The sequence below is a fragment of the Cryptomeria japonica genome, chromosome 5 (genome assembly GCF_030272615.1).
Source record: "Cryptomeria japonica chromosome 5, Sugi_1.0, whole genome shotgun sequence".
In the NCBI taxonomy this organism is placed as follows: domain Eukaryota; kingdom Viridiplantae; phylum Streptophyta; class Pinopsida; order Cupressales; family Cupressaceae; genus Cryptomeria; species Cryptomeria japonica.
Window position 1 is genome coordinate 158,515,153 of NC_081409.1, and position 25,036 is coordinate 158,540,188.

Here is a 25,036-nt window from a genome sequence, read left to right on the forward strand (position 1 = left end):
CAGAGGATATGGTTGCAGCAAATATCTGTACGACAAATATGAAACCTTTTGTCTAAATTTGGTGATGGTTGTCGACTAAGTTACTAGATTTGCCTGTCTGGGGCTCGGTATAGGGCCGGGTGCGATTCCAGTCTGGGTCTGGTACCAATGTGTCCCTAGGTTCGCCCAAAGTACCGCCCAAGCGCATGGGTGGCACCCTAGGTGAACCTGGACCACACCCAGGGGTACTTGGCACATTGAGCGCCCAAAAAAGGGCCCCAAAACATTTAAAAATAAAAAATGCCCCCCAATACCTAATTACACCCTAACTTTCCCTCTTTGCCATTTCAACTTACTTCCTCTACACAAAACACCATTCTCACCATTTTTTTCTCCAAGCTGGTTTTGAAGGTTGCTGCAGTTTTTCAAAGATGAAGGCTATGGAGGAGTAAGACACACACCAAAGGCTTAGGAATCGGTGGAGAAAGAAGATTTAGCCATCAAAGGTGAGTAAATCTTTTTTTCCAAGTTTTCAATAATTTTTTCAAGTTTTTAAAAATAATAAGTTATGATTTTTTTTTTACTTTTTATGTATAATAAGGGGTTATAATGTCATTTTTTTTGTTTTTTTTTCAATAATGTCTTGCATTTTAGATTCATTATTCATACATAATGGCTGGAGCTCGAAGTTCTAGTTCAGTTGTCAAGGGCCAAAATGAAGGGAGTCCTTGAACTTAGTTAAAAATTCTGACTTGGTGATGTCCTCTTTTGCACTTGGTTCCTCATCTTGCATATATTGAATTTCTTCATTATTGTGCTTCACCTCGTATCCACTTGCAATCAAGCCTACTAAAGAAATAAACTTTGAATTAAAACACTCACGAATTAAAGAAACAATAATTAATCCCTTAAAATTAATCATATCCTTGAGTGTTTCACTTAGGTCTAGGCCTAATTTCAACCCCACATGCTTCATATTATCTCTTCATGCTTTGAAAGGGATGAAACTTAGCTTTAATTTTCCCCGTGTTTCATGCTTTAGGTCAATCTTTATGATTCACACTTTTTACCTTTAGGTCCACGCATTTCAATTCATCTCTCAATATGGGTTGCTCCATTTGGTTGTAATCTCTCTTCTACGTTTGGCATTTAGGTCCCCTTGCTTCACACATTTCAATTTGATCCCCCTATCTCCATGTTGCATTTAGGTCAAGGCTTAAATTAGGATCTACACTCCTTGATTTAGAGCTTCCTTCCACACGTTTCAACTTAATACAAGCCTCCCACACGGTACACTTTTTAGGTCCATACATTTTATGATTGATTTGCATATCCTGATTTAGGTCCCCACACGTTTGATGCTTAAGCACATACGCCACCTTTAGGTCTTCTTCACACATTACATTAAAGGACCTCTCTTCACATGCCTTAATTTAGGTCTGCACATTCAGCTTTATGTCCACATTTTTTATCTGGGTCAGGACCTTATCTTACACACTTAATTGTATTTCCATCTTCACACGTTTTGTGAGGACTTATTTTAATTCAAGCAATATCTATCTTGTATCTTGCCACACGTTTCAAGTTTACATAAGGACCTATTCCCTTACACATTTCACTTCAGTCCACATTCACACATTTCAGCTTGCTGCATGATATTTTGTGCTTAAGTCTCATTCATAGGGTGGAAAAATTGCACCTCGTAGGGACAAACTTGTCCCTACTTTTCATTGATCCCTACTTAGTTCGTATTTGATCAATCCCCACTTTTTGCTCAATGCTTGCTAGGTACTTTGTGTAATTTTGTGCCCTAGATTAGTAATCAGATTTATGTCCTTTAATTATGCCCTAGTTTGTTAATCAGATTTGTAACATTTTAGTAAATCATAATTCAATAAACTCAGAAATGAAGGAAGTAAACAAGAGACAAACACAAATACCTTGGGAAAACCTCCAAGGAGGAAAAACCCAGCATTAAAGACCCACAGGTCAAATTATATATTCTCCCTTAATATCACAAGTACAATACTTGTCTTCCTTGTTAGATCTGATCCCTTCTTGTATGACAGATCTGCACTTCTAAGCTCTTCAAGTCTGCACCAAAGATTGCCTTTGTCCTCTTGGACAAGTTCGCATAAGTCTAGACAAGTTCGCACCCTCCTAGTGTAAATTTGCACTTTTCATGCAGAGCTGATTCGCTGAATGCTTGACATTGAATGATTGTATTTGACTTGTGAAATGTCTTTTATTTATATGCACCTTTAACCCTTATTTGCAAGTCGGCCTCCTTTAAGTTTTGGCGCCAATATTATTATGGCGTGAGTATTTAGGATAGCGTGAGGAATAGGGCAGGGCCTAGACTTGGGGCAAGTTACCCTTTAGGGCCCAGACCTAAAAGGGTTCGGATGTTGCCTTAAGGCAATCCGAACCCTATATAGCCCTAGTTACAAAATCTGAACCTTTAGATTCCATCTAGCACACAAGCATAGAATGGATCTAGCACACAAGCATAGGACGGTTCTAGCACACAAGCATAAGATTGGACATAAATCATTCTTGCACACAAGCAAAGGATGATTCAAAGTGTTGCAGATAGAGTCACTGAGATTGAAGCTCCCTCTCAATCAGGGTTCCGTTTTCCACAACACCAAGTCTGTCTCGAAAGTATTCGAACTTCACTCTGGATAAATGTTTGGTAAGGATGTCCGCGATCTGTTCATCCGTGCTAATGTACTTTAGATGAATGGCGCCTCTTTGCATCATGTCCCGAATCAACACTCCCTCTTAACTAGGGAGAAAAATAATCTTACAACCAAGTTACGTGATTAGTGCCCAAACCTAAGTAATACATTCAATGTTCAATTTGTAATCTGAACTTAGCTATCAACTTCAATACTCCTTAGAGAGGATCACAATAAGTAGCTTGTAATAACATCACATAATAATAGCCCATAGTATCCATCTTGCATTCCCTGTAGAGGATGAATCCAAACTTTAACATGCACGCCTGCAAGTCATGAATTCATACATAAGTATATTCATGCACATCGTGGACTCTTTCCATGATATCCATCATTCATTGCCTACTAAGGATGAAGGAGAACTTTCAATTTTAATCTTCTCTCAGAGAAGATTGCAACACCATCTTTATTTCCATTTTGCACATAAGTATCCTCCTTAATCTTCTCCCAGAGAGGAATGCAATACCTTTACCTCAATCTTCTCCCAGAGAAGAATGTAACATCATAATCTTCCATCTTGCACACAAGCAAAGAATAGAATAAACATAATCTCCATCTTGCACACAAGCAAAGAATGGAATAAACATAATCAGAATATTGTAGTCTTCCATCTTGCACACATGCATACAATGGAACTACATAATATAATCTTCCAGCTCGCACACAAGCATAGACTGGATCCACCTTATATTGCCAGTAGAGGGTGGAGAGGATCTTTTCTACCATCTTACATTGCCTGCAGAGGATGGTTAACAATTACTCTTCTCCCTGAGAAGATTACAATACCATCTTACATTGCCCACAGAGGATGGTTAACAATTAGTCTTCTCCCTAAGAAGATTACAATAACACCTTACATTGCCCACAGAGGGTGGTTTTTTACTCCCTCTCAACCAAGGCGGTGTTCTTCGCAGCTTCAAGAGGCTTGGTGAGAACATTTGCAACACAGGATTGTCCTGCCATAAAACATTGAATTGTCAAATATTTATATACAATTTTGATAATAAATCAAATAACTTTAACAAGAATTTTGAGAAGCCACACTGCTTCTCTTGAGGCAACACTTGCAACAGTGAATTAGCTTCAGCAGTACTTAATGCAACTGAGGACTGTTCACTGTAGGCCCAATGGATCATAGAGTATCCAAGTTGAAGGAAATGCTTGAACTGTCTTCCTTATCTATAGCATTTCTTGTTCAATCAGAACCTGAGATAATCTTCTAAGGTGATTACAGCTTCAACTCACAATCATCTGTGCTTTGAAAAGTATTTCGGGGCATGCTTAGCAACAATCATGCTTAGCCTTGTTCATGAAGCACTCGCCAATCAACAGCCTGTCTTCAGATGAATCTGCAAAATCAGATTTAGCTACAGACATCCTCAACTTCTTCAAGTTAGTTTCCATATAAGTTTGCAATCTATCATTCTAAGTCTCAAGATATAATTGACTTAGAATAATTTCGTTGGATCCTTGACATAATTCTAACTTATATCCAATGTTTAGACTGTTGACATCAGTTAGAGTACACTCATCCATATATGAAATCAGAATTATCATTTCAAATACTTTAGACCTTTACAAAACCCTAGGCTTGTCAAATGATTGTCAATTCTTTCATACCAAGTAATAATTATAGGACTCCCTCTTAATCCTTAACATTTGACAATCAAATATAAGAATCAATAAAGAAAGCACTCATCATATAAATCTGAAGATACTAAATTTTCATTTCCCTTATTTTCACTTTTTGTGAAAGGTCCCTATGACGTACCTTTAGTCATCTTTTCAATAAGGAGATGAGTTGAAGGTTTGTATAGGATTTCATAGCTATTTCAAGCTCCCTCTGAAACTTGAATCAAATATTAACTTCAAGAGAACAATCAAATTAAAATCAAATATAATTAATCATAAAAGAAGGCTTATCTCTTTCATTGGCTGTTAATCCTCCAGCATCCTTAAGCTATTCAAGCCCAAGAATCTCTGAAAGCTGAGAGGCCAACCTTACCCTTCACTTTTGACCCTAAGAGTTAAATGAGAGGCTGATGTACAAACTAGTCAACATCTGAATAGCCATGCCTGAAAGGAACCTTATATACTGATCAGAAAAACAAATGTCAGTTTCAGGCAAGCGATGTACATAACCAAGTTATCTGAACAAATGAAATTGATAAACCTTCGTGACTCAGTCACAATATATAGTTGGCCACATACATATGATTGATAAATATCAAATGGAACGGAATCTTCATACTTAGCTGAACAAGATCCTAATTATATTCAGCTTTGAAATGCAACTAACAAGTGAAATGCTTACCTCAACTTGTAGTAACCTCAATGCTAATCATAGGAGGAAGCCAATGTCTTATTGAATCATTCATCTTTCACTCTTCCTACATATGCTATTTACTGCAGCACATACTAACCTCTACTATGTAGGACAAAGCATCAAAGCATCATCATAACCAATTAACAATGATGTATCATTGTCTAGAGAAGCCCTATGAAGACATATAGATCCAATCATCCAGCAATAAGAGACATACCTTGCCAGGGTGATGGAATGATCACAGCCAATCGGAAGAGGTGCTTTTTGTGCCATCAAGTAACACAAAACAACAACAATGGGACAAGTAAAGATTGGCATTTAATGCCTAGCAACAACACCTAGGTCCAATAATAGAGTGTTGAATGTCTAGTAGCAAAATAAATCTACCATTTAATAAAAAAAACTTCAATCATCATTAATATTGGATCAGATCACATCAAGGGTTAAGAATCATGAAGTATATATCAATGTAGGGTTTAGACCAAAATACTTGACACAGAAATTTAAGTAATTGCAAAACCTAGAAAATATGCAAACCCTCGATGATACTCTTGATGTGATAGAAAATAAGTTAGAACATCCTTAGCTTTTAGATAAGACCCCAACTAGGGTTATAACAGCAAGGCACACCGATGCAAATGCTCAAGAGAAGTGAACCCTTCTTGAGAGCAGGGGAATGAAGACACTTATTTGATTGAATCCTTCATACCTTTGATGTGGACCCGTCAATGTCCTTATTCTTCAATTTGATTCCCAAACATTTAGTAAGTCATTCCCCTCAAAGGGTACAAACTTTCCAGGAGGCAAAGTTGAGTGCCCCATCAACTCTATCCTCTATCTTCAACCCTGCCATTATCTTAATCTGAAAAACGAACAGCAACCAAAAGTAAAAGCTTACTGAAATCTGAACGTTAGTATAACCTTAGCTCTGATACCATGTAATTTATTAGTAATCAGATTTATGTCCTTTAATTATGCCCTAGTTTGTTAATCAGATTTGTAACATTTTAGTAAATCATAATTCAGTAAACTCAGAAATGAAGGAAGTAAACAAGAGACAAACACAAATACCCTGGGAAAACCTCCAAGGAGGAAAAACCCAGCATTAAAGACCCACAGGTCAGATTATATATTCTCCCTTAATATCACAAGTACAATACTTATCTTCCTTGTCAAATCTGATCCCTTCTTGTATGACAAATCTGCACTTCTAAGCTCTTCAAGTCTGCACCAAAGATTGCCTTTGTCCTCTTGGACAAGTTCGCATAAGTCTAGACAAGTTCGCACCCTCCTAGTGTAAATTTGCACTTTTCATGCAGAGCTGATTCGCTGAATGCTTGACATTGAATGATTGTATTTGACTTGTGAAATGTCTTTTATTTATATGCACCTTTAACCCTTATTTGCAAGTCGGCCTCTTTTAAGTTTTGGCGCCAATATTATTATGGCGTGAGTATTTAGGATAGCGTGAGGAATAGGGCAGGGCCTAGACTTGGGGCACGTTACCCTTTAGGGCCCAAACCTAAAAGGGTTCGAATGTTGCCTTAAGGCAATCCGAACCCTATATAGCCCTAGTTACAAACAACACTTTGTCTAGTGGAGATCCGATAGGGATAGAGACAAATTTTGTCCCTATTTTTTTGTTACCTTGTCCTTATGAATTTCTCTTTAAGTTTAGTCTGCATGATGAAGAGATTGGAAAATCGATGTGCATGGGGACCTTTTGATCCATGACTTTCCTTGATTTGTCCCTATGAATTTTTTACTTAGTCTTTTCAATGCCTTGAAGAGTGGAAATTCGACCTCCATAGGGACAAATTAATCCCTTTTTTTGTCCTTACTTTTAACATAAACCCCCTTAGGTAGGTTGATTTTTAGGCTTAGAGTGGAGAATCGAACCTCATAGGGACAAAATGATCCCTATTTCGCTTAGTGAAGATTCAACTTCCATAGGGGCTAAATGGATTTTCAACATCAATTTCTTCAATTCAAACCCTCAACAATGGAAAATTAAACTCCATAGGGACAAAATGATCTGTCCTCACATAATTCACATTAACTTGCAACCACTTGGACAACTTAGCATTCTAGATGTCTTCCTTGCAATTTGACAGCCTTTTTGCATTCTTTGATGATATTTCTTGCTTCATGACAACTTTGACAACATTAGCTATTTGACAACTTAATCTTGATACGACATTGTCTCACAAGCAAAGGTTAAAACCAAGAAATTATTGCTAAGCTAAGGCAACCTAACAAAACGACTACCCTAAAAAGCAAAAAGTGGGGGTACCCATTTGCAATGGGGCGATGTGTGGAAACGTCACAATAGAATGGAGAGCAGAAAATACCAGTCTGTAGCTACAGGTTTGTCATTAGCATTCAATCTTTTCTGGAATAAGGGGGGTCAACATGCTATATCAGACCCAATAAAAAAGCATTTTCGACATGGCCTGTCTAATTTATAAAAAGTTATTATACAATATTCATAAATGGTTTTAATTATAAAATTACAATATTCATAAATGGTTTTAATTATAAAGTAAAAGCTAAATGTAAAACAATAAATCTAATACGTAATATTTATAAGATAATTTTTTTAAAACCATAAATCTAAAACCTAATATTTATAAGATATTTTTTGTTTAAATAGCCTTGCAGAGCCAACATTGACCTTTACGAGGGCAAACTCAGCCTTGTGGTTGCCTGATTTTTCCATCTAAATTTTTTGAAAATAGTTCTCAATGAATCTAGTGATTTCAAACAAACTTCAGCATGCAGAGGAGCTAATGACTCGAGCAACAAAAGTATTCTCTATTTTTATCAGATAAATTTGCATTGTTTTTAAATGCATTGGGGTCCCTGCCTAGTTACATGCAGGGCACCACCTGATATGCATGTGGTGCAAGTGTAAGTAGGCCATCCAAACTTGAGGCAGACCCCCAGGAAACTAATCCCCAGACCAGACCCATAGCCATTCAATGGGGTGCGCACGACAATATGTGCAAACCAATAATTATCGGTAACTATAATTTCAAATTTCATTCACCTTCAGAGTTAATGAATGTCTCCCAAAGTTTCCAAGATAGGGGGTGCTGTTAAGTTTTGATCAGATTTAAATAAGCAGGTAAATTTTTAATTTTATAATACCTTGATCACAATCAGAGATCAATTCGAACTAAGAATTCAGATATGAATTCGATCAGCAGAATTAAGTATGAATTCGAACTATGAACTCAGATATGAATTCGATCTGCAGAATATCAACTTGCTGAGTGTTTATATAATTTGCTGATTATATGTACCTTCGAGATTGCTAAAGATTACAGACTGCAGTATGTTATTCGAAGTCTTTTGCTGTATGCGTATTGTGTCGGTCTTATTCCCATTCCAAATCTGAATGCCAAAGACATATATACATATGTATCAACCACGATGGTTGTCCAAAGGAGTTGTGACTTTTCCCTAAGTCTTTTGCTTATGATAATCGAAGTTGGTTATGAATAGACCGATGCATAACACATGACTTGTTTTGTTAACAAAACCCGATAATATAATATTCGGTTTAAAACATAAAACTCGATAATATAATATTCGGTTTAATAGTAAGAATCTGATGATGCATATTCGGATTCATAATAGCATTATGAGATTAATAAAGGTTAATTGATTTGATCAAATGTGTAAGGCCGATAGGCCACTTACACATTTGACCTGCAAAGTCGGCCTTATAGAATTCCGACTGCTGCTATATTATCAACAGGTGCAATGAAACATGGTAACACTTCTCTAGGACAGCAAAAATTTTCCCAATTTTTATATGTACAATAAAATTAGAAAAGAAATATTTTATAGCTTTTCACTCAATCTTACAATTAAACAGCTGAAATTAAAGAAACAATTACATCTATGATTTTAAACATTAAGCAATGAACATTTGACATTGACCATTGAAATGCAAAATTGAGTGAGGCACTGACATATAATTATGAACTTGTACATATGAATATCTGACTTCATCATATTACCAATGGTCATGAAAAGAAATGTTAAATATGCCCTTCCACACCACACCCGCTCTTTCTAATTTCACAAATAAGTTAAAAACTTCCTCAATATATGCAACATATATAAAGGAATTACAAGACGGTGTTCTAAAAAGAACGAACCGTTAAACTAAAGCTTCAACATGAAGCTAAAAAAGTTAAAAACTAGAAAGCTAAATATGTGTTCTTATAAAAGAAGCAATAGTTGCACTTAAAAGACTAAACGAACAAAAAAGCTAAATAAGTCGACAACTAAGATGACCATTATAGAATACTAATAGATATAATATTATACTAATACCATCCCTAATGGTCATCATACTCAATACCCTACAGAAGACACTGCAAGTCTTTTGATCACAAATGCAAAGAAAACTCTGCTACTACAAAGAACCTCCCAGGATCTATAGAATGTTAATGACCAAGAGTACAAAAAGTCATCCAACTTGATGTAATCTTCACACGCAAATTACAAAACCGCCACACGCGAACTACTAAGCCTGAAACCACGATTTTGAGGAAAAATCGGCAAACCCTCCAAAGAGCAACAAACACGATTTTGACAAAAACTGCAAAAACTTTTGCAGAAGAGTATTGAGCATTGTTTGTTCCAGCAACTCCGAAACAGACTGCAAGATAACATGGTTGCAAATGTTCGCCCCAACTACTCCAGATGCGACCCAAAACAGATTGCAACAGGAACCTTGAAAACGGGAACCCTCCAAAAGAGAATTGACGATTTTGAGGAGAAAATCGAAAACCCAAATCCCACACAAACTTCATGAATTACAGATGATTTTTGAGGAAAAAATCAAAAAAACAAAGGACAATTGTTCAAGAAAAATCATGAAATTCTACAAAAAAAAATTGACGAAAAAATCGTGAAAACCCAAATCAATGACAAAATTTGCTTATCAAAAAGCATAGAAGGTTGACTCCTCTTCAGAACATTGTTCTGCAACATGAGCCTGCTCTTGATCCTGAGACCCTCCCTGGTTAGATTGCATGGATGCCAACAATTTCCTACAATCTTTCTTCATATGGCCAAACTGGTAACAGTAGTTACGCTGTACACTTTTCTTCTTTAAAGACTACTGAGGTGGACCTTGTCCCTTCTGCTGGAAGGACTGAGCTTTACCCTTATTCATATTTGAGGCTTTAGTTGTGAAGGCCTATTCAGTGGATGAACTAGCATTGCTTCCAAACTGTTGCTTCCATTGATCCCGCTGCAGAAGCTTGTTGCAGATATCAAGAAACTTCAGATCAACACTAGTAGAAGAGATATTGAGCATATCAATGAAATGCTCGTAAGATCTGGGCAGGCTTATCAACATGATCACTACCATATCCTCTTCCTGCATTTTTCGGCCAATAGCTTCCAACTGGTCACAGATGTCCTTGATCTTGATAAGATGTGACCGGATAGATGTCTTCTCATCCATCATGATAGAAAACAACATATTCTTCAGAAAGAAAGCTCAGCTCTTGTCAAACGTTTCATGAAGAGATCTCTTTAGCTGTTTTCCCTGAAGGCACCTATGGGAGTTGATCATCTATGACTAATAACTTGATAAGCATAACAGCCTCTCGATTTCTCTCATCAAATTTATCCCAATTTGTACCTGATGCTGCAACACAAGTAGCCTTGCCCAAAGCAATCTGATCAAGACAACGATACTCAAAAATAGTCAGCATGCACTACTTCCAAGTGTTGTAGTTGCATCCGTTGAACTTCTGATTATGTTCCAACATTATGTTGGTCAAAGATGCCATCACGGAAACCGAGGTTGAATCAATTCAACTTGGTGAAGGCACAGAAAACGAGGCAAAATAATCTAATTTAAAAATCAATGCAGAAACAGGGGGCAGTTGGCACCAATATTGAGACGCTGAAACCCCTAGCATAGAATTTGATGCACGAATCCCAATGCAATGAAGACAATTTTTTCTGCAAACCCTAGATGGCAAAAAATAATCAGCAAAAAAAGAGGTACGGAACCCAAGGCATGACATTCTGGCACGGAACCAAGGCACGAAATTCTGGAAAAAAAAAACCAGAAAAATTTTCTGCAAATCTGAAATCTGTATTTTTTCTGAAAAAAATCAGAAAAAAAAATATCTGATTTTTTCAAAAAGAATCAGAAACTAAAACGTCAGAAAATTACACAGTTTTTTTTTTTTTTAAATCGTTGCTGAAGCGCTAGCCACCATCGCCAGGAAAATCAAGGGTCTAAAAACCCTAGGTCAAAAATCGTTGCTGAAGACCGTCGCAAAAATCACAAAAATCGTAGACAAAAAAGATCGCCACCGTCGGGAATAGAAAAATCAGACAATATTTTAAAAAAGAAAAAATCACGGAACCCTACCCATGGGCTAAGAAATCACGCCAGAGCCCAGATCACAGTGAAATCAAAACAAGCCATCGCAAAAGATTGCACAGAAAAAAACATGTGCTGCCCAAAACACAGAAAAATAGAGAAAAACCCTGACACAAAATTGCGACGCTGTTGGGAAAAACACGACCCTCGATGCTGCAAAAGAAATCCGCCCAACACAAAAAAATTCGCCCATGATCTGCCAAAAATACCCGTAATTTTCAAAGGAAAAAAGAACTTCGAAAATTTCAAGAAAAGAATGCCCTAAAAATATTTTTTTTAAACTTCACTAAAAATTTCCAATTGGAAAAATTTTAGAGTTGTAAGTTTTTCAAAAAATTTAATCCATGCTCTGATACCATGAAAAATAATTGAATGAATTAATTGCGAATATACAATGTATATAAAGAAATTACAAGACAGTGTTCTAAAAAGAACGAACTGTTCAACTAAAGCTTCAACATGAAGCTAAAAAGTTTGAAATGCTAAATAAAGCTAAAAAACTAAAAACTAAAAAGCTAACTATGCGTTCTTATAAAAGAAGCAATAGTTGCACTTAAAAGGACTAAACGAACTAAAAAACAAAATAAGTCAACAACTAAGATGACCATTATAGAATAGATATAATATTATTTTAATAGTCACTTGATGTCTTCAGGGCATCTGTATGCCTGCAAGTACCCCTTAAGTAGGAAATGTGCCAAAGATTGCAAAAAATGCCAAAACATCTCTGAGTGTGAAGCAAATATTCAAAAAAAGGGATAAGGGGCACATCACCTCAGCATACCCACATCTCCAAAATGTACAAGAGATTTAAAATGTTCCCCAATGGTAGTTGCAGCTGTGGATATTTCTGGAAACTACTCACTGATTTTCTGGCAGGTTTCCTCTACATGTTTTGTTAACAACTGCACAGATGGTCAAGGGGCTTTTGCTAATTTGCTACCAGACTTTGGCAGCCACAGTGGAAAGTTGGTTGATGGAATTCTAAGTACTAGTTGTGTGCATTTGAGACCGCATGTAGTCAACTAGTTTCCAGACTAAGGCAGACATCTTTCTTGATTGTTCTTCCAATCTCTGATGAAAACGGACTATTTTTAGCACTACTGCAGGGTAGTTGTGCAGTAAATTCTTCTTCTGACTAAGAAACAGATTATAATGCTGTTACCTTTTCTAGGAAGCATGAGATCTCATTTAGTTAATGACTTGGTTAACTTTTACACCGTTAATGGTGAATTATGTATTTGCTCACAAGAAAATATAAAGGGGTCTCAAAATTTTCTTCAAATGAAGAATGGTTTCTCCATAGAAAATTTCTGGTTTACCAAGATTAAGTTCAAAACTTGGAGAAAAACCAAACAAACCCACACTTCCCACTTTTCTTAGTTATTATATCTTATACTACAACACAGAAACGGGATAAATCAGGGGAAAAAAAAGTTACAAGGAAAATTGCATTCTTCAATGGATATAAAAGCTGACATTTGCACCTTTGCCCTAAGAAGTCAAGAGGATGCATCTTTTGGAGAAACATCAGTTTTGGCCTACACGTGGCTAAATCCTTGATAAAAAATTCAACTCTCCTGTGTGGTACAGACAACTGTCCTCATGAAAATTTACATTGTGTTGTTTCTCAAACAGAATCTCTTACAAACAGTGTCATTTATATGCCATATCTCTTTGCAACTCTATTATCCTCCAACTCTCTTCTAAAAGAGGACCACGCCAAGGAGAAAAAGCAATACATATATAACTGAATTTTCCCTGAAATCATGTGCCAAAAACTCCTAGTACATGAACATTTCAAGAAAACATGATCAATAGATAGATCCCTCTCTCCCACAAGAATTCATATAGAACTAGATATGCCAGCCTTGATGAGCCTTAATTTTACCATCAAGCATTGGTGAAGTACTAAACATCCCAAACACTATCATTGGAAGAAGTTCTTGGTTTCAAAAAAAGTCTTGACGACATTTTTTAAGCAAGTTGTGAAGGCAGGCTTGAAGAAGGGAAGAGAAAAATTCTTCCATCTGTTATTTGCATGAAGATCTACCGTGACTGCTGGGGATCTTCCCATAATGTGTTGGTTAAGTGGTGGTGTTGTTGTCACCATCAAGGTTCAAACCCCCGCTGGGCCATTCTGATCACAGGCTTGTGCCTTCGCTGATCCAATGTGCTCGCGGGTTTAAGCCACTACAGGTCAAAAGCGTTTCACATGGTACCGGAGGGTGCATCCTGCCATTATGAAGTACTTGATCTTAGCTGCAAATGCAGACATTTCCATAAACATGCAGTCCACTCTTGTCCGGTCTAAAGTAGACAACTTGCTAGACTGCTTTTCAAAATCTTAATAAACATGCTCTTGTTTCCACTGAATAATTAGCAGATAGAAGATCAAGAAAAAAAATCTTCTGAGATAGCGGCAGAGGCATTTTCACCTTCTTGAGAAGCATAGTATTTCATCTTGTTTACAACTAGGCAGACACTTGCAGTATTGATGGTAACTTAATAGTGTACTATCTTCATGACAAATATTGAGTGCTCTCAGAATTTTCTTCAAATAAAAATCAGGTGTCCTTGATAGACATTTCTGGTTCAACGAATTTTCTTCAAATAAAAATCAGGTGTCCTTGATAGACATTTCTGGTTCAACAACATTAAGTAAAAAAACTGCAAAATAAACTAAGCAAACCCACATGCTGAGCAATATTTCTTTGAAGAATGCAACAACGCATAGAAAATGCTTCAAGGAAGATCAGGCTTTTCTTTGTTTCTCTTCCTTTCAAGTAGTGGGGCCCAGAAACTTCCTTTCGTTAATTATTAAAAAGGAGACAAGAAAATACTAAATGCTTACAGATTAATACTACAGTTTCTACAACATTTTCCAAGACAGTTTTCAGGTAGCATGGTTTTGTCTTCATTCTCAATCAACATTTTAATCTACAACTCAAGTTACCGATTCATCCTGCTAATGCAGAAAATAAATTAATGTCTAGTAAAATACAAGGCCTTTTCTAAAAACAATGAGGTAGTCAAATGTATTCAACATTTAAAAATTGTAAAGCCTGCAGTTACATATACTAAAACTCCTAAATGAATTCCTTTCTTTTGGACCTTAATGCTAAAAGATATCTTGTGTGACCTTACTGCTCCAAACTTGTGTCCTACTGCATCATGAAAAGAATACCACTAATATATAAGTTCTACAATGCAACACTTCAAATACTGGCAAATTTACCTTTAGTAAGAACTTCAACCTCTCCAGTGTCTTGTCGTTCATGTACCTGCAACATCATAGAATGTAAGACAGGTTTTGTAAGCCATCAAAATGGAAAACTGTAAGAGCAACAATCCAAAGAATCTAATAGGTAGAAGCTTTACAAAAAGTTCAAGAGTCTAATAGGTGGAAGCTTATAAAAAGTTCATATGTCCTTGACACACAGGCCTATGTTACACAGAACAGGTTAAGAATTTGTAATTAGCCAAAATCATCTAAGACTTTATAGGGCTCGCTCACAAACCAAAGACTTGACCACTAAATAAACAGACTGAATAAAGTTCTAGTTTCTTCCCATCCTCTGTTGGACTAACTAAAAAAGCAGTATTTCGCTGATAGTCTGGAATTGCCCTGTGTGCATGTTGTGCTAAAAGCCCAATAATTCACCAAACCTATTCCCCCTCACTAATCATTATACAATCAGACTAGATTTTATGTCTTGCTACACCAGTATTAAAAAAAGATATCAAAACATAAAATATCTGGTGAGAGAGACTACACATGGCAGCTGACTACAAAAGGTAGAACAAAGCAGTGATGGTTTGCATCGGCTCTTCCAAACAATCAAGGATAAGATGGATAAAATATCAGGGTCTCTCCATTGGTCCCACCAAAACCTTACTCTTGCATTCCAATAATCCTCAAAAAGAAAAAAGACAAAGAAGGAAGATCCAGGTTGAAAACAGAAAACACTGCCACAAATAAAGCCACCATTGAAAAAGATTCAAAGGAACAAATGAGCCTGATGAATGAATTATTGAGTTGAACTAAACTTTACAAGGTATCGAAAAGGAAACAGTTTCCATAGTACTTCAATATATGATAAGGCCATGTCAAGCACCAAACCCACATAAGAGTGAATCAAAATGTTGGCTTCTGAAATGTCATAGGGCCTTAGTCTTGTTATAACTTATTCATTCAAAAAAAGGATCTTACCATTAATATTCAGTAAGAATTTTATCAAATATAATATTGGGATTGTCTGCAGATCAGTTCTTGAATTAGATTGCAGTGGAGGACCTTACAAGTTGGAGCGTGGCAGATGGTGGTGGGCTTGGGAGATGGGATGTCCGTTGATGAGGTGTCCAGGTTCTCAAGTGACTCAAGTCTATTTGAAGGATGTTAGATTGTTAAATTTCTCTGATCGACTGAGTTACAAACTACTATTGTAATTTGGGGAACTGTATCATCTAGGCATTCATTTGGTCATAGTAGTTAAGCTTGAACCTCATTTTGCAATCATGCTCCAAATTGCTTCTAATGGCATGAAGAAGCAACCATTTCATTCTCAATGTGCAGGCTCCTTGTTTGCTTCGACTATTGTAAGTTGCAGCTTTAGATGGATGGTTAGCTCATTCATAATAATTAAGAAATTTTAGTTACCAGTATCAGAAAGCCAAATAAAGAAGTACTGGGCGATACACCAAACCTTCAATTTTTATATCAGGTATTTCATATCTCTTTCGGCTAACCATAAATTGCATACTATTACTATATTTTTGTTGTTTTCTTAGACAAAATTTCATCTATTTCCCGGAAACAGAGAACTGTAAATAATGGATAAAAGGCATCTTTTATTCAATCTAACAGGCCAATTCAAAGTTAACTCCGTAAAGTCAATCCCTTAGGCAACCAATTGCCCCAAAAATAGTTGTGTGATGTTAAAATGTAGAGTTCCTTAGATGCCAGACAACTTTAATTTAGCATAAATTAGTATACCAAATAATTAATGGTGACAAATTACAAGAAATCAGAAAATCATATTTATATATATAAGTTTATAACTAAATTGCAGTCACTGAATACCATAATAATATTCTTTCATTTTCGATGCAAGATATAAGTAAAATACTGTAGCATGCAGAATTGATGTCAATCTCTACATAAGTTTACAAGTGGACTCTACATTAAGTTTAGACAGCTGTCTGCAGGGCTCAATATAAAGAACTGAAAAATAAATCTAGAATAATAATAAACACTGCCCAAGCAAACTGTAAGGTAGACAAGAGTTCAGTCATCATTACCTTTATAACCCGATGAACTATAGGAATTTCTCGACCCTGAAAACATGAAAGGGATTTTAACAAAAAAAAGGTTAGGGTCAAGAATGTGCACAGCGCTCAGGAATTTACACTTCTCAAAACATTGATTTCTTATATCAGAAGTAAAACACAAAATCTTCATATTAAACGACAAATAAAATTTAACTACTTGAATAGCAGTGAAAATCCAAATTTTCACAAGCAATAAATCAAAGTAAACAGTAATTTTCTATCTCCACAAAATTGATCACCAGATTTGATGTCAAAGTATACCAAATAAAACAGCATTCCATGTTTTATCCTGAAAAAAGCTTCACAATGCATATAAGTCTCAATGAATTTATCCTTTTTCCTCCACAATTTATGTACTCTTTATTGCACACATGTTATAGTTTACAGCCATGTGAAAAAGTAATCTGTGTCAAATGTAGGCTTTCGCTTTCAAAATTGACTTGTTGCTAATATTTTGTATCTGGCCAAGTCCATAACCAATAATCTCTTGTAGTAACATAGACTTGAATGGGCATCAATACCTTCTCAGGAATCTTAAATGTTCTTTATGCACCATATGTATATGTTATTTCGATGATGGTATAGTTCTTTTAAACTTCAATACCATTCTTTTTGTGGATGTTTTGAAGATTACTTGAAAAGAACGAAGATTTCATAATTCATGTAAATACTTATATTTTCTATTTCAGTTTTAGATTTTTCCATTTTATCAGTAGATCAAAGATTCAGTTACTAACAGCACTATCAGAGCCACTTATTTGGCCTTGTAGGCCCAACAGCTTTATGCATATGAAAGTTAAAACATGTCAAGTTGTCAACACCCTTGTTTACAAATAGAATTATTCAGAATGTGGAAATGTTTTATCCAGTTTACATTTAGAATCTGACAGAATTCAATAAACCATAAACTGTTCAAACAAATGTAAGTTACCTAAACTCTTCAGCATGATCCATAAGTGCGCACACTTTTCAGAATTGTAGAGTGATATTAAGACCAAGAGGAATTTACAATTAGAACAATAATAACTGGGAGATCAAAACCTACACAAATGTGGAAGAAAAATGGTCAATGGTCTGGGTAAATACTAGAAAAGGTTTTGATACGAAGAGACTATGTGAAGCAATACTAGAAAAGGTTTTGATACCAAGAGACTATGAGAACAATAAAGGAAGTCAACACGTTTGTTTACAAGTTGAAACATTCCAAATACGAAAATATTTTATCCATAATACCTTTAGCATATGATAGAGCTCGATAAAATATTAACTGTTCAAAAATATTTGAGCCTGACAAACTGTTTAGTCTGATCCATGGGAACCACGCTGTTAGGATGCGCAGAGTGATGTTAGGACTGGAAGAAAATCACAGTTTGAAGATAATCCACAAGTGAAATAGCTATTGTCCTTGAGAAAATTTAGTACAGTGCTGCATAATTAGCATAGTTAATCCACAGCTGACACACCAACACAAATCTAATCTCAAAGGAAAACAGCTTTATTCAATACATACACTGTCCTCGTAATATATACTTCAGGATATCTTGAATGCATCTCTTCAGCTTTCAGTGTGTGAGTAACAACTCGAGATGATTTAAATTTTTTAGACACAGTGACAGCAGAATAATCTCCAGATTTAAGTTGTTTTTTATTCTGAGTGATACAATGATAAAAGACTAGTGTCAATTTTCCAAAGTCATTGAGTGACACGAGATTAATGCCAATGTTTTCAATGGCAATGAGAGATGAGGGACTAAATGGATTAATGTCAATTTTTAGTGAGTAATGCCATGCAGAGTCTGGCTTCAAGGAGACTTGAGGCTTCTTCCTAGTCATGATGAGGCCATCCTAACTTGTCAGGGTTGCACTTGGTCTATAAGTGAATTTTCATGTGACATTTTTCTTGTATGACAATAGATGTGTGTACACTAAAAATGTGTGTATGAATGTAATGTCCCCAATTTGAAATAGAATTTAATAATAAATAATAATAATAGAAATAAAATACAAAAGAGTAAAAATATAAAAGAATATAATTAAATATAATTAAAATTTAATTAAGTTAATGAATGGTCAAAAGACATGAAAAGAAAAGTTATGACTCCCTCAAACATGAGATATAAATGGGAGAAGAGAACCTCATTTGAGAGGGGGGATGGAGAAAAGAGGAAGGAAGGGAGCATGTAAATCAAGGAAAGATTAATGGATTAAGCAAAGGAATGGGAAGTAGATAAGGCAGTGGATCTTTCAAATGGCAGAGATTATGAAGGGTTGCACTCTTTCAAATGGGTGCTAATTGTAAAAGGTTGTATAATTCAAAGGGCAGGAATAATGAAGAGTTGCACTCTTTCAAAAGGGTGCTAATGGTGAAAGGTTGTGTCCCTTGCCAAAGGGCCTACATAATGAAGAGGTGCGACCTCTCCCTCACATTAAGAGATATAAAGGAAGAAGGTTCATTTGAGGGAGGGATCCAAGGGAGATCAATTTGGAAAATAATATATTATTCTCAAAGGCAGCACTGAAAAGTGATGACTTAATTCTTATGAAAGGTAGTGCCTCAATCCCTATGAAAGGTGGTGACTCTTTCACCAATAAAGTATAAAGGAAAGATCATTCCACTTAGATTGTATGGAAGAACAAGAGAGCAGTTCAAAATATATCAAACACAATTGAGGGGTCTCAATCAGGATCTAATTGGTAGAGTTGTACAACTAACATCTTATATCTCTTATTTGAAAGGAATTTGTGATTTTGGGGCAAAAAATAGGGTATTTACAAAAGGGGGCATTACAATGAACATGTAGAATTAAAACGTACTTGCCCACTCTGCTACATAGCCTGCCCTTGGAAAGGGGTTATACACTTGTATCAGAATCCTCTTCTAATTGAAGCATTACGGATAGGAAAGTACTGCCTTATATTTCTATACAAGCAGCAAACGTTACCTCTGAGCCCACAAAAGTGTGTCTCACATTTTGTGTGATGTTGACCTATTTTGATGATGATGTGTTATATAGAATACAAGCAGGTGTCCTTGCTCCTAAATAATCTTACTTCGGGATAACAAGATCTGCATGCAATGTTCCAATGGAGGTCCTGTATTCTTAATTTCCAAAAGAGGAGAATTCTGTTTTCTTAGAAATAAATGTGATCTGTGTCGAGGTATCATTAATGTTTGAATGTGAAATGCCTACATATTTGGCAGGTAGAAATTTTATCTACAATAGATTACTGAGCCATAATAGGTGTGAGTGTTCATATACTATGGCAGACACTAATTTGGTGAGGGAAACTGCCTTGATGAGTCTTCATGCTATTGTTTCTTTTAATAATGATTAGGAGAAGATGAGCAAGGGAACAACCATACAACTGCAGATATAGGTATAATATGAAAAAAAAGGCTAAGAGACCAACATTTTTAAAGGATGTCTGAACCAAATATTTTTGCCGACAACCCAGATATGATGTTGGAGATAGTATCCAAAATATGCAATTGTCGGTGAGAATTGATGTTATGTGATGATCACCTCCCAGGAAATCCCAATTATGAAGTGCAAGTCCCCAGAGATGACAATTGATACTATGAAATTGTTCATTTTGCCAGTACCAATCTAACTGCTTCACCCTTGCAACCAATGTCTGATGCAATGAGTTCAGCACTTAGCTTTCTATATGTTCAAAGGGGGCATTATAATAAGTCATCAAAACAATAACTTAATAGATGTGGTCCCAAGTATCTAATGAGTCATAGAGTTGAACTATGATATGTGAGAGAAATTTTGTGAGGTTAAAGTTCCAAGGAAAATTAATAAATAGGTGTAAAATGTTTCTGAGACTTAAAAATGTGTGTACCCTCCACGTATCAGTAAATTTTTCTCATTCCATTGCATAAAGTTCTGTTTTCTCTATGCTTGTACTTAAGGACATATAATTAGTGGATTAAATAAAATGAGAAAAAATAATAATAAGCAATGATAATAATTTCACCTAATTAGTAAAATTCATAATAAGCACTCATGAAAAAATATAAAAAATAAAGAAAAGAACAATGTTTTATGATCTCTCCCAAATTAAGTTATCTGCAACTAGAAGATAGGGAATGCAAGTCACTTAACAATACTGGCTCAAGAAACTAAGGCAATTAATAAAGGACATATTAATGTAGGAGGCAATTGCATCATAAGGATGTCACATGTAGAAAAATAGCTTCAAGGGGTGGACAACATATCTGAAAAACTGTTCCCTGGACCTGCCGGTTCAAGTCTGATCTAGCCAAGTTACAAATCCCGCCCAGATAAGGATCCGGATTTGGTTCAGCAGGGGTTCCTAATTTCACCTCCTGCTCCTTCCATGACAAATCTGTTGCTTTTTTGTGTTTTTTTCTGGTTTCCTTATTGAGCATTTTATTTATCATACCCTTGCCATTTTAAGGCTTATATGCATCTAACAAAATGAGATGTCATCTTCTCATGGAATGCAGCTAACAGAAAACACAGGTATCCTCACGAGGATTGACACTGTTTTAATAAATGCAACAAACAGGTGTCTAAAGTTCAAACCAATCAGTTCACTTTTGCCAGCATGCTCCAGGCTGTACCAACATCAGAGTCTTGGATCATGGTATAGTCATCTAACAAACCATAGTCAAAAGGGCTTTCTTAATCAGATGTTGTAGTTGGAAATGCCTTGGTAGATATTTATGCAAAATGTGAAAACACCCAGGAAGCGCATGAACTGTTTGATGAAGTACCTCAAAAATATGTCGTATCATGGAATACAATGATTGCAGGATATACATAATATAGTATTCTCCAAGACTTTTTGTGAAATGCAGCAGACATGGAAAAAACGTGGAAAAAGTGTATTTGTATTTGTATTTTGCATAAAAATTGATAGTGCGTAAAGTAAATTCAGTCTGCCCCTAAACCCCCACCAGACTCCTAACAGATTTTGTATTTATATTTTGCATAAAAATTATATTTTTTTAAAAACATTTAGTATTTTTTAAGTTGTCGAGTCTGAGTCGAGCCTAAATATGGGAACTATGGTATAGATATCCATCAAAGCAAAATTGATAGTGGATTTTTATCAGGTATTAGAACTTGCTGATGCCCTGATAGATATCTATGCCAAGTGTTTAAGCACACCAAGGCATGTGAATTGTTTGACAAAATGCCTCAATAATATGTATTCTCTTGGAATTCCACGCTTGCAGGATATGCACAAAAAGAATTTGTTGAAAAGGCTTGGAAACATTTAACCAAATGCAATTGGCAGATGCATAGCTAGACATATTATTTTGCAAGTTTTATTATTATTAATAGCAATAATATTTATTAATAGTAATAGCAATAATATTTATTAATATTAACTTATTATTATACTAGAATATTATATACTTTATTTATTAATATTGTAAAAAGCTTATAAACATTCTTGTACATTAAAAATATTACATGCCTCTAATATTCTGATTTTAGGCTACAAATGTGTATATATTTACAATTTTTATACATTTTTGTATGGACAAACACAAAACAAACCCAAGCTTGAAATCTTTTTTGACCAAGCCCTCAAAACCCAAACCTGAAACAATACTAGGATTGGTAATATAGTGTAAAATACCAACCAAACACTCAAGAATGATAATCACAACCAATCATGTGTATATTTTTTAATGCAAAATGAATACAGAAAATACACACTGTAAACCATATTCACGGAATCGTGCCCAAACATGCAATTCAATCATTGAGGATTCATAACAATTTGGTAAACGAGAAGGCCAGACTCAGCATACATGAAATGGCTCTTATCAAGAAAGCTTGTAATTCCAATTTAATCTATCTCAGGCTAGAACAATGCAAGTTAGGAGAGTGGCCCTACAAGTGTATTGCAATATACTTTATGTTTTTGTTGCTTGGTCTTGTCTGTGTTTGGTTAGTTTATTTCCCAACTAGTAAGGGCATAATTTCTCTTACAGTCTACATGAGTTCCTATTATCTCAGATGAAAAGCTCGATCTATACAATTGCATGATATTTAGCTTCTGACAGTTACTAATACAATTGTTTTGTTTTTTTCAAATTAAAATAAAAATACATACATCAACATGGAATACAACAATTTCTCCTGCTCGAATGGGTGCTTTACTCATATGCAGAAACAATATGTCACCCTGCAAAAACAACAAAAACATTAAGATTGCATATAATGCAAAACTGTCCAATTGTAAAAGGAAATTTAAGATGAACTCATCAATTTGTGCATTCAAAACAATCACCCATACACCTACAAAAAAGGATGTTTAGTGGGAAGACATACAACCTTTGATTCAATGCATGAAAAATTTTAAGAATTAGCTTGATAATTACAGTTCAAAACTGGCCTTAAAAAATCTACTAATTAGACCGGAAATCAATTTCCTCCATGACTTGACTACTATACAGTGAAACATAGAAAAAGAGAATTTACATCATAGATACTGACTTGTATCAAAATTAGAGATATTGAAATTTACCTTGTTTTACTGTTGAAAAGTTTTAGTAAACTACTCTAGTACTCACATTCAAAGTCTAAATATAACCTAAGGAGCTAGGCAAATAGAGTAATGGGATGGAAAAAAGGCAGAAAGGAGCAGGGGCTAAGGAGCGCTTTAAGGAATCTAAATTGAAGCTCTACTTTGATCAGAGAAGTGGGGTAGAACCATGCATGGGCAATTACGTAGGGATTAGACTTGTGATTTATCCGGTAGACAGCACACCAAGCATCAATTACGTAGGGATTAAACTTGTGATTTATCCGGTAGACAGCACACCAAGCATCCCTAATCTGTTGCACATTCTCAATTAATATTACTAATGATACAGAAACGAATCATACAAAAGTGCTATTTAAAAGGACCCTAAAACAACTTACAAGTGAATTACTTGAGCATGTTTTTACGACTTACACCTTTGATCATGTTCTCAAACGATTCAACTTTTAAACATACAAATTCACTAACAAAGGGCAGACCTTGGGGAATTATAACTAAGTTAACTGCATGGAAATCTAGATAAGATTAGACAAACGAAGATTGTAAGTGCTTTAGCTACATAAGAAAAGGGATAGTTTTTTATGTGAGCTTGAATGTGTTCCATACAAGTAACGTGAAATTTAAGGATTATTGACCTAAAAGCATACACATAAAAAATATAGCAAACAGCATGCTGCATGTTTCTCTTGATTTCTTTGAAGTGCAGAGACCAAAACCAAGCAAATAAATGAATCTAAAGAGAGATTGTCTTTCATTGAGCAATTAGGAAATACAATTTCCAGACACGGGCATGTCTATAATGCACCTGCCCAGAATTACTTTGGGTAACTTTGTATGAGCATATCTCAAAAGCATCACCTCCTTGGTCATTGATCGTATAGGCACCCCTGTCTTGCATAATCAACTGTCAAGAAAAGAAAAGGAGCATACGGATACAATTGCCCAGTGTAAAATTGAGATGGTCATTTTAAACTTTTTAGATTCCAAACTTACTCTTTTAAATCCAGGTTCCATGCTTCCAGAAAGAACAACTACAACTGGTGATTCACTTCCGGTAAAACACATTAGTCCCTTCCATATTATCAGAGCTGATGTGACAATCATTCCTGAAATATAGCAAAAATGAAATCACATAAGAGAGGTTACAAACCCAAGAATTTTAACACAATCACAAATTTACCTGATTATCACCACTGCAACTTCAGAAACAAGAAAAATATTATTAAGGGCATACGATCCATGACCCACAGCCCCTTTAACTAAACTATTAAAAAACAAAAAAGGTGGATTTGCTTCAGATTTGAGGTGATTTTTTAAACATAATGACTTTGAGTGGTGACTAAGGTAGGTGGCATTATTGATGTTTTTGGGGAAGAGTGGAGATTGTTCATGTGACATTTTGATACGGCTATTTGGGATGTGGGCCGTTTGCTATGCCATTCAGTCATTACCAATTCATACATGTGCTGTCTGAGCATGGATACTACGGTGAGACTTACTTGCAGAAATAGATAGATGTCTTTCATGGGGGGCATTTCCGAGAAGAGATTGAGAAAGGTGTTGAAATCCAACAATGGGATGGTCATTCATGCAATTCAGAAAAATTTTGGGGGATGAATTCTTAAAGGGAGAGCACCATTACAAGGTGAATACTGATATCACTGCCATGCTTGTTGCGGTGCTGCTGGATTCTAGTGAGAC

At 35.5% G+C, this 25,036-nt stretch overlaps 1 protein-coding gene across 1 annotated transcript in view; it reads right to left on the minus strand.

Annotated features, from left to right (window-relative positions):
- LOC131072695 (uncharacterized) overlaps positions 1-25,036 on the minus strand; it is a 33,413-nt gene that overhangs the window by 6,640 nt on the left and 1,737 nt on the right. Inside the window, exons 2-5 of the mRNA XM_058008933.2 lie at positions 24,329-24,441; positions 22,904-22,975; positions 16,772-16,807; positions 14,709-14,754 (exon numbers count right to left, since the gene is read on the minus strand). Of these exons, the coding sequence (XP_057864916.1) occupies positions 14,709-14,754; positions 16,772-16,807; positions 22,904-22,975; positions 24,329-24,441 (267 nt within the window). The remainder of the gene's footprint in view (positions 1-14,708; positions 14,755-16,771; positions 16,808-22,903; positions 22,976-24,328; positions 24,442-25,036) is intronic.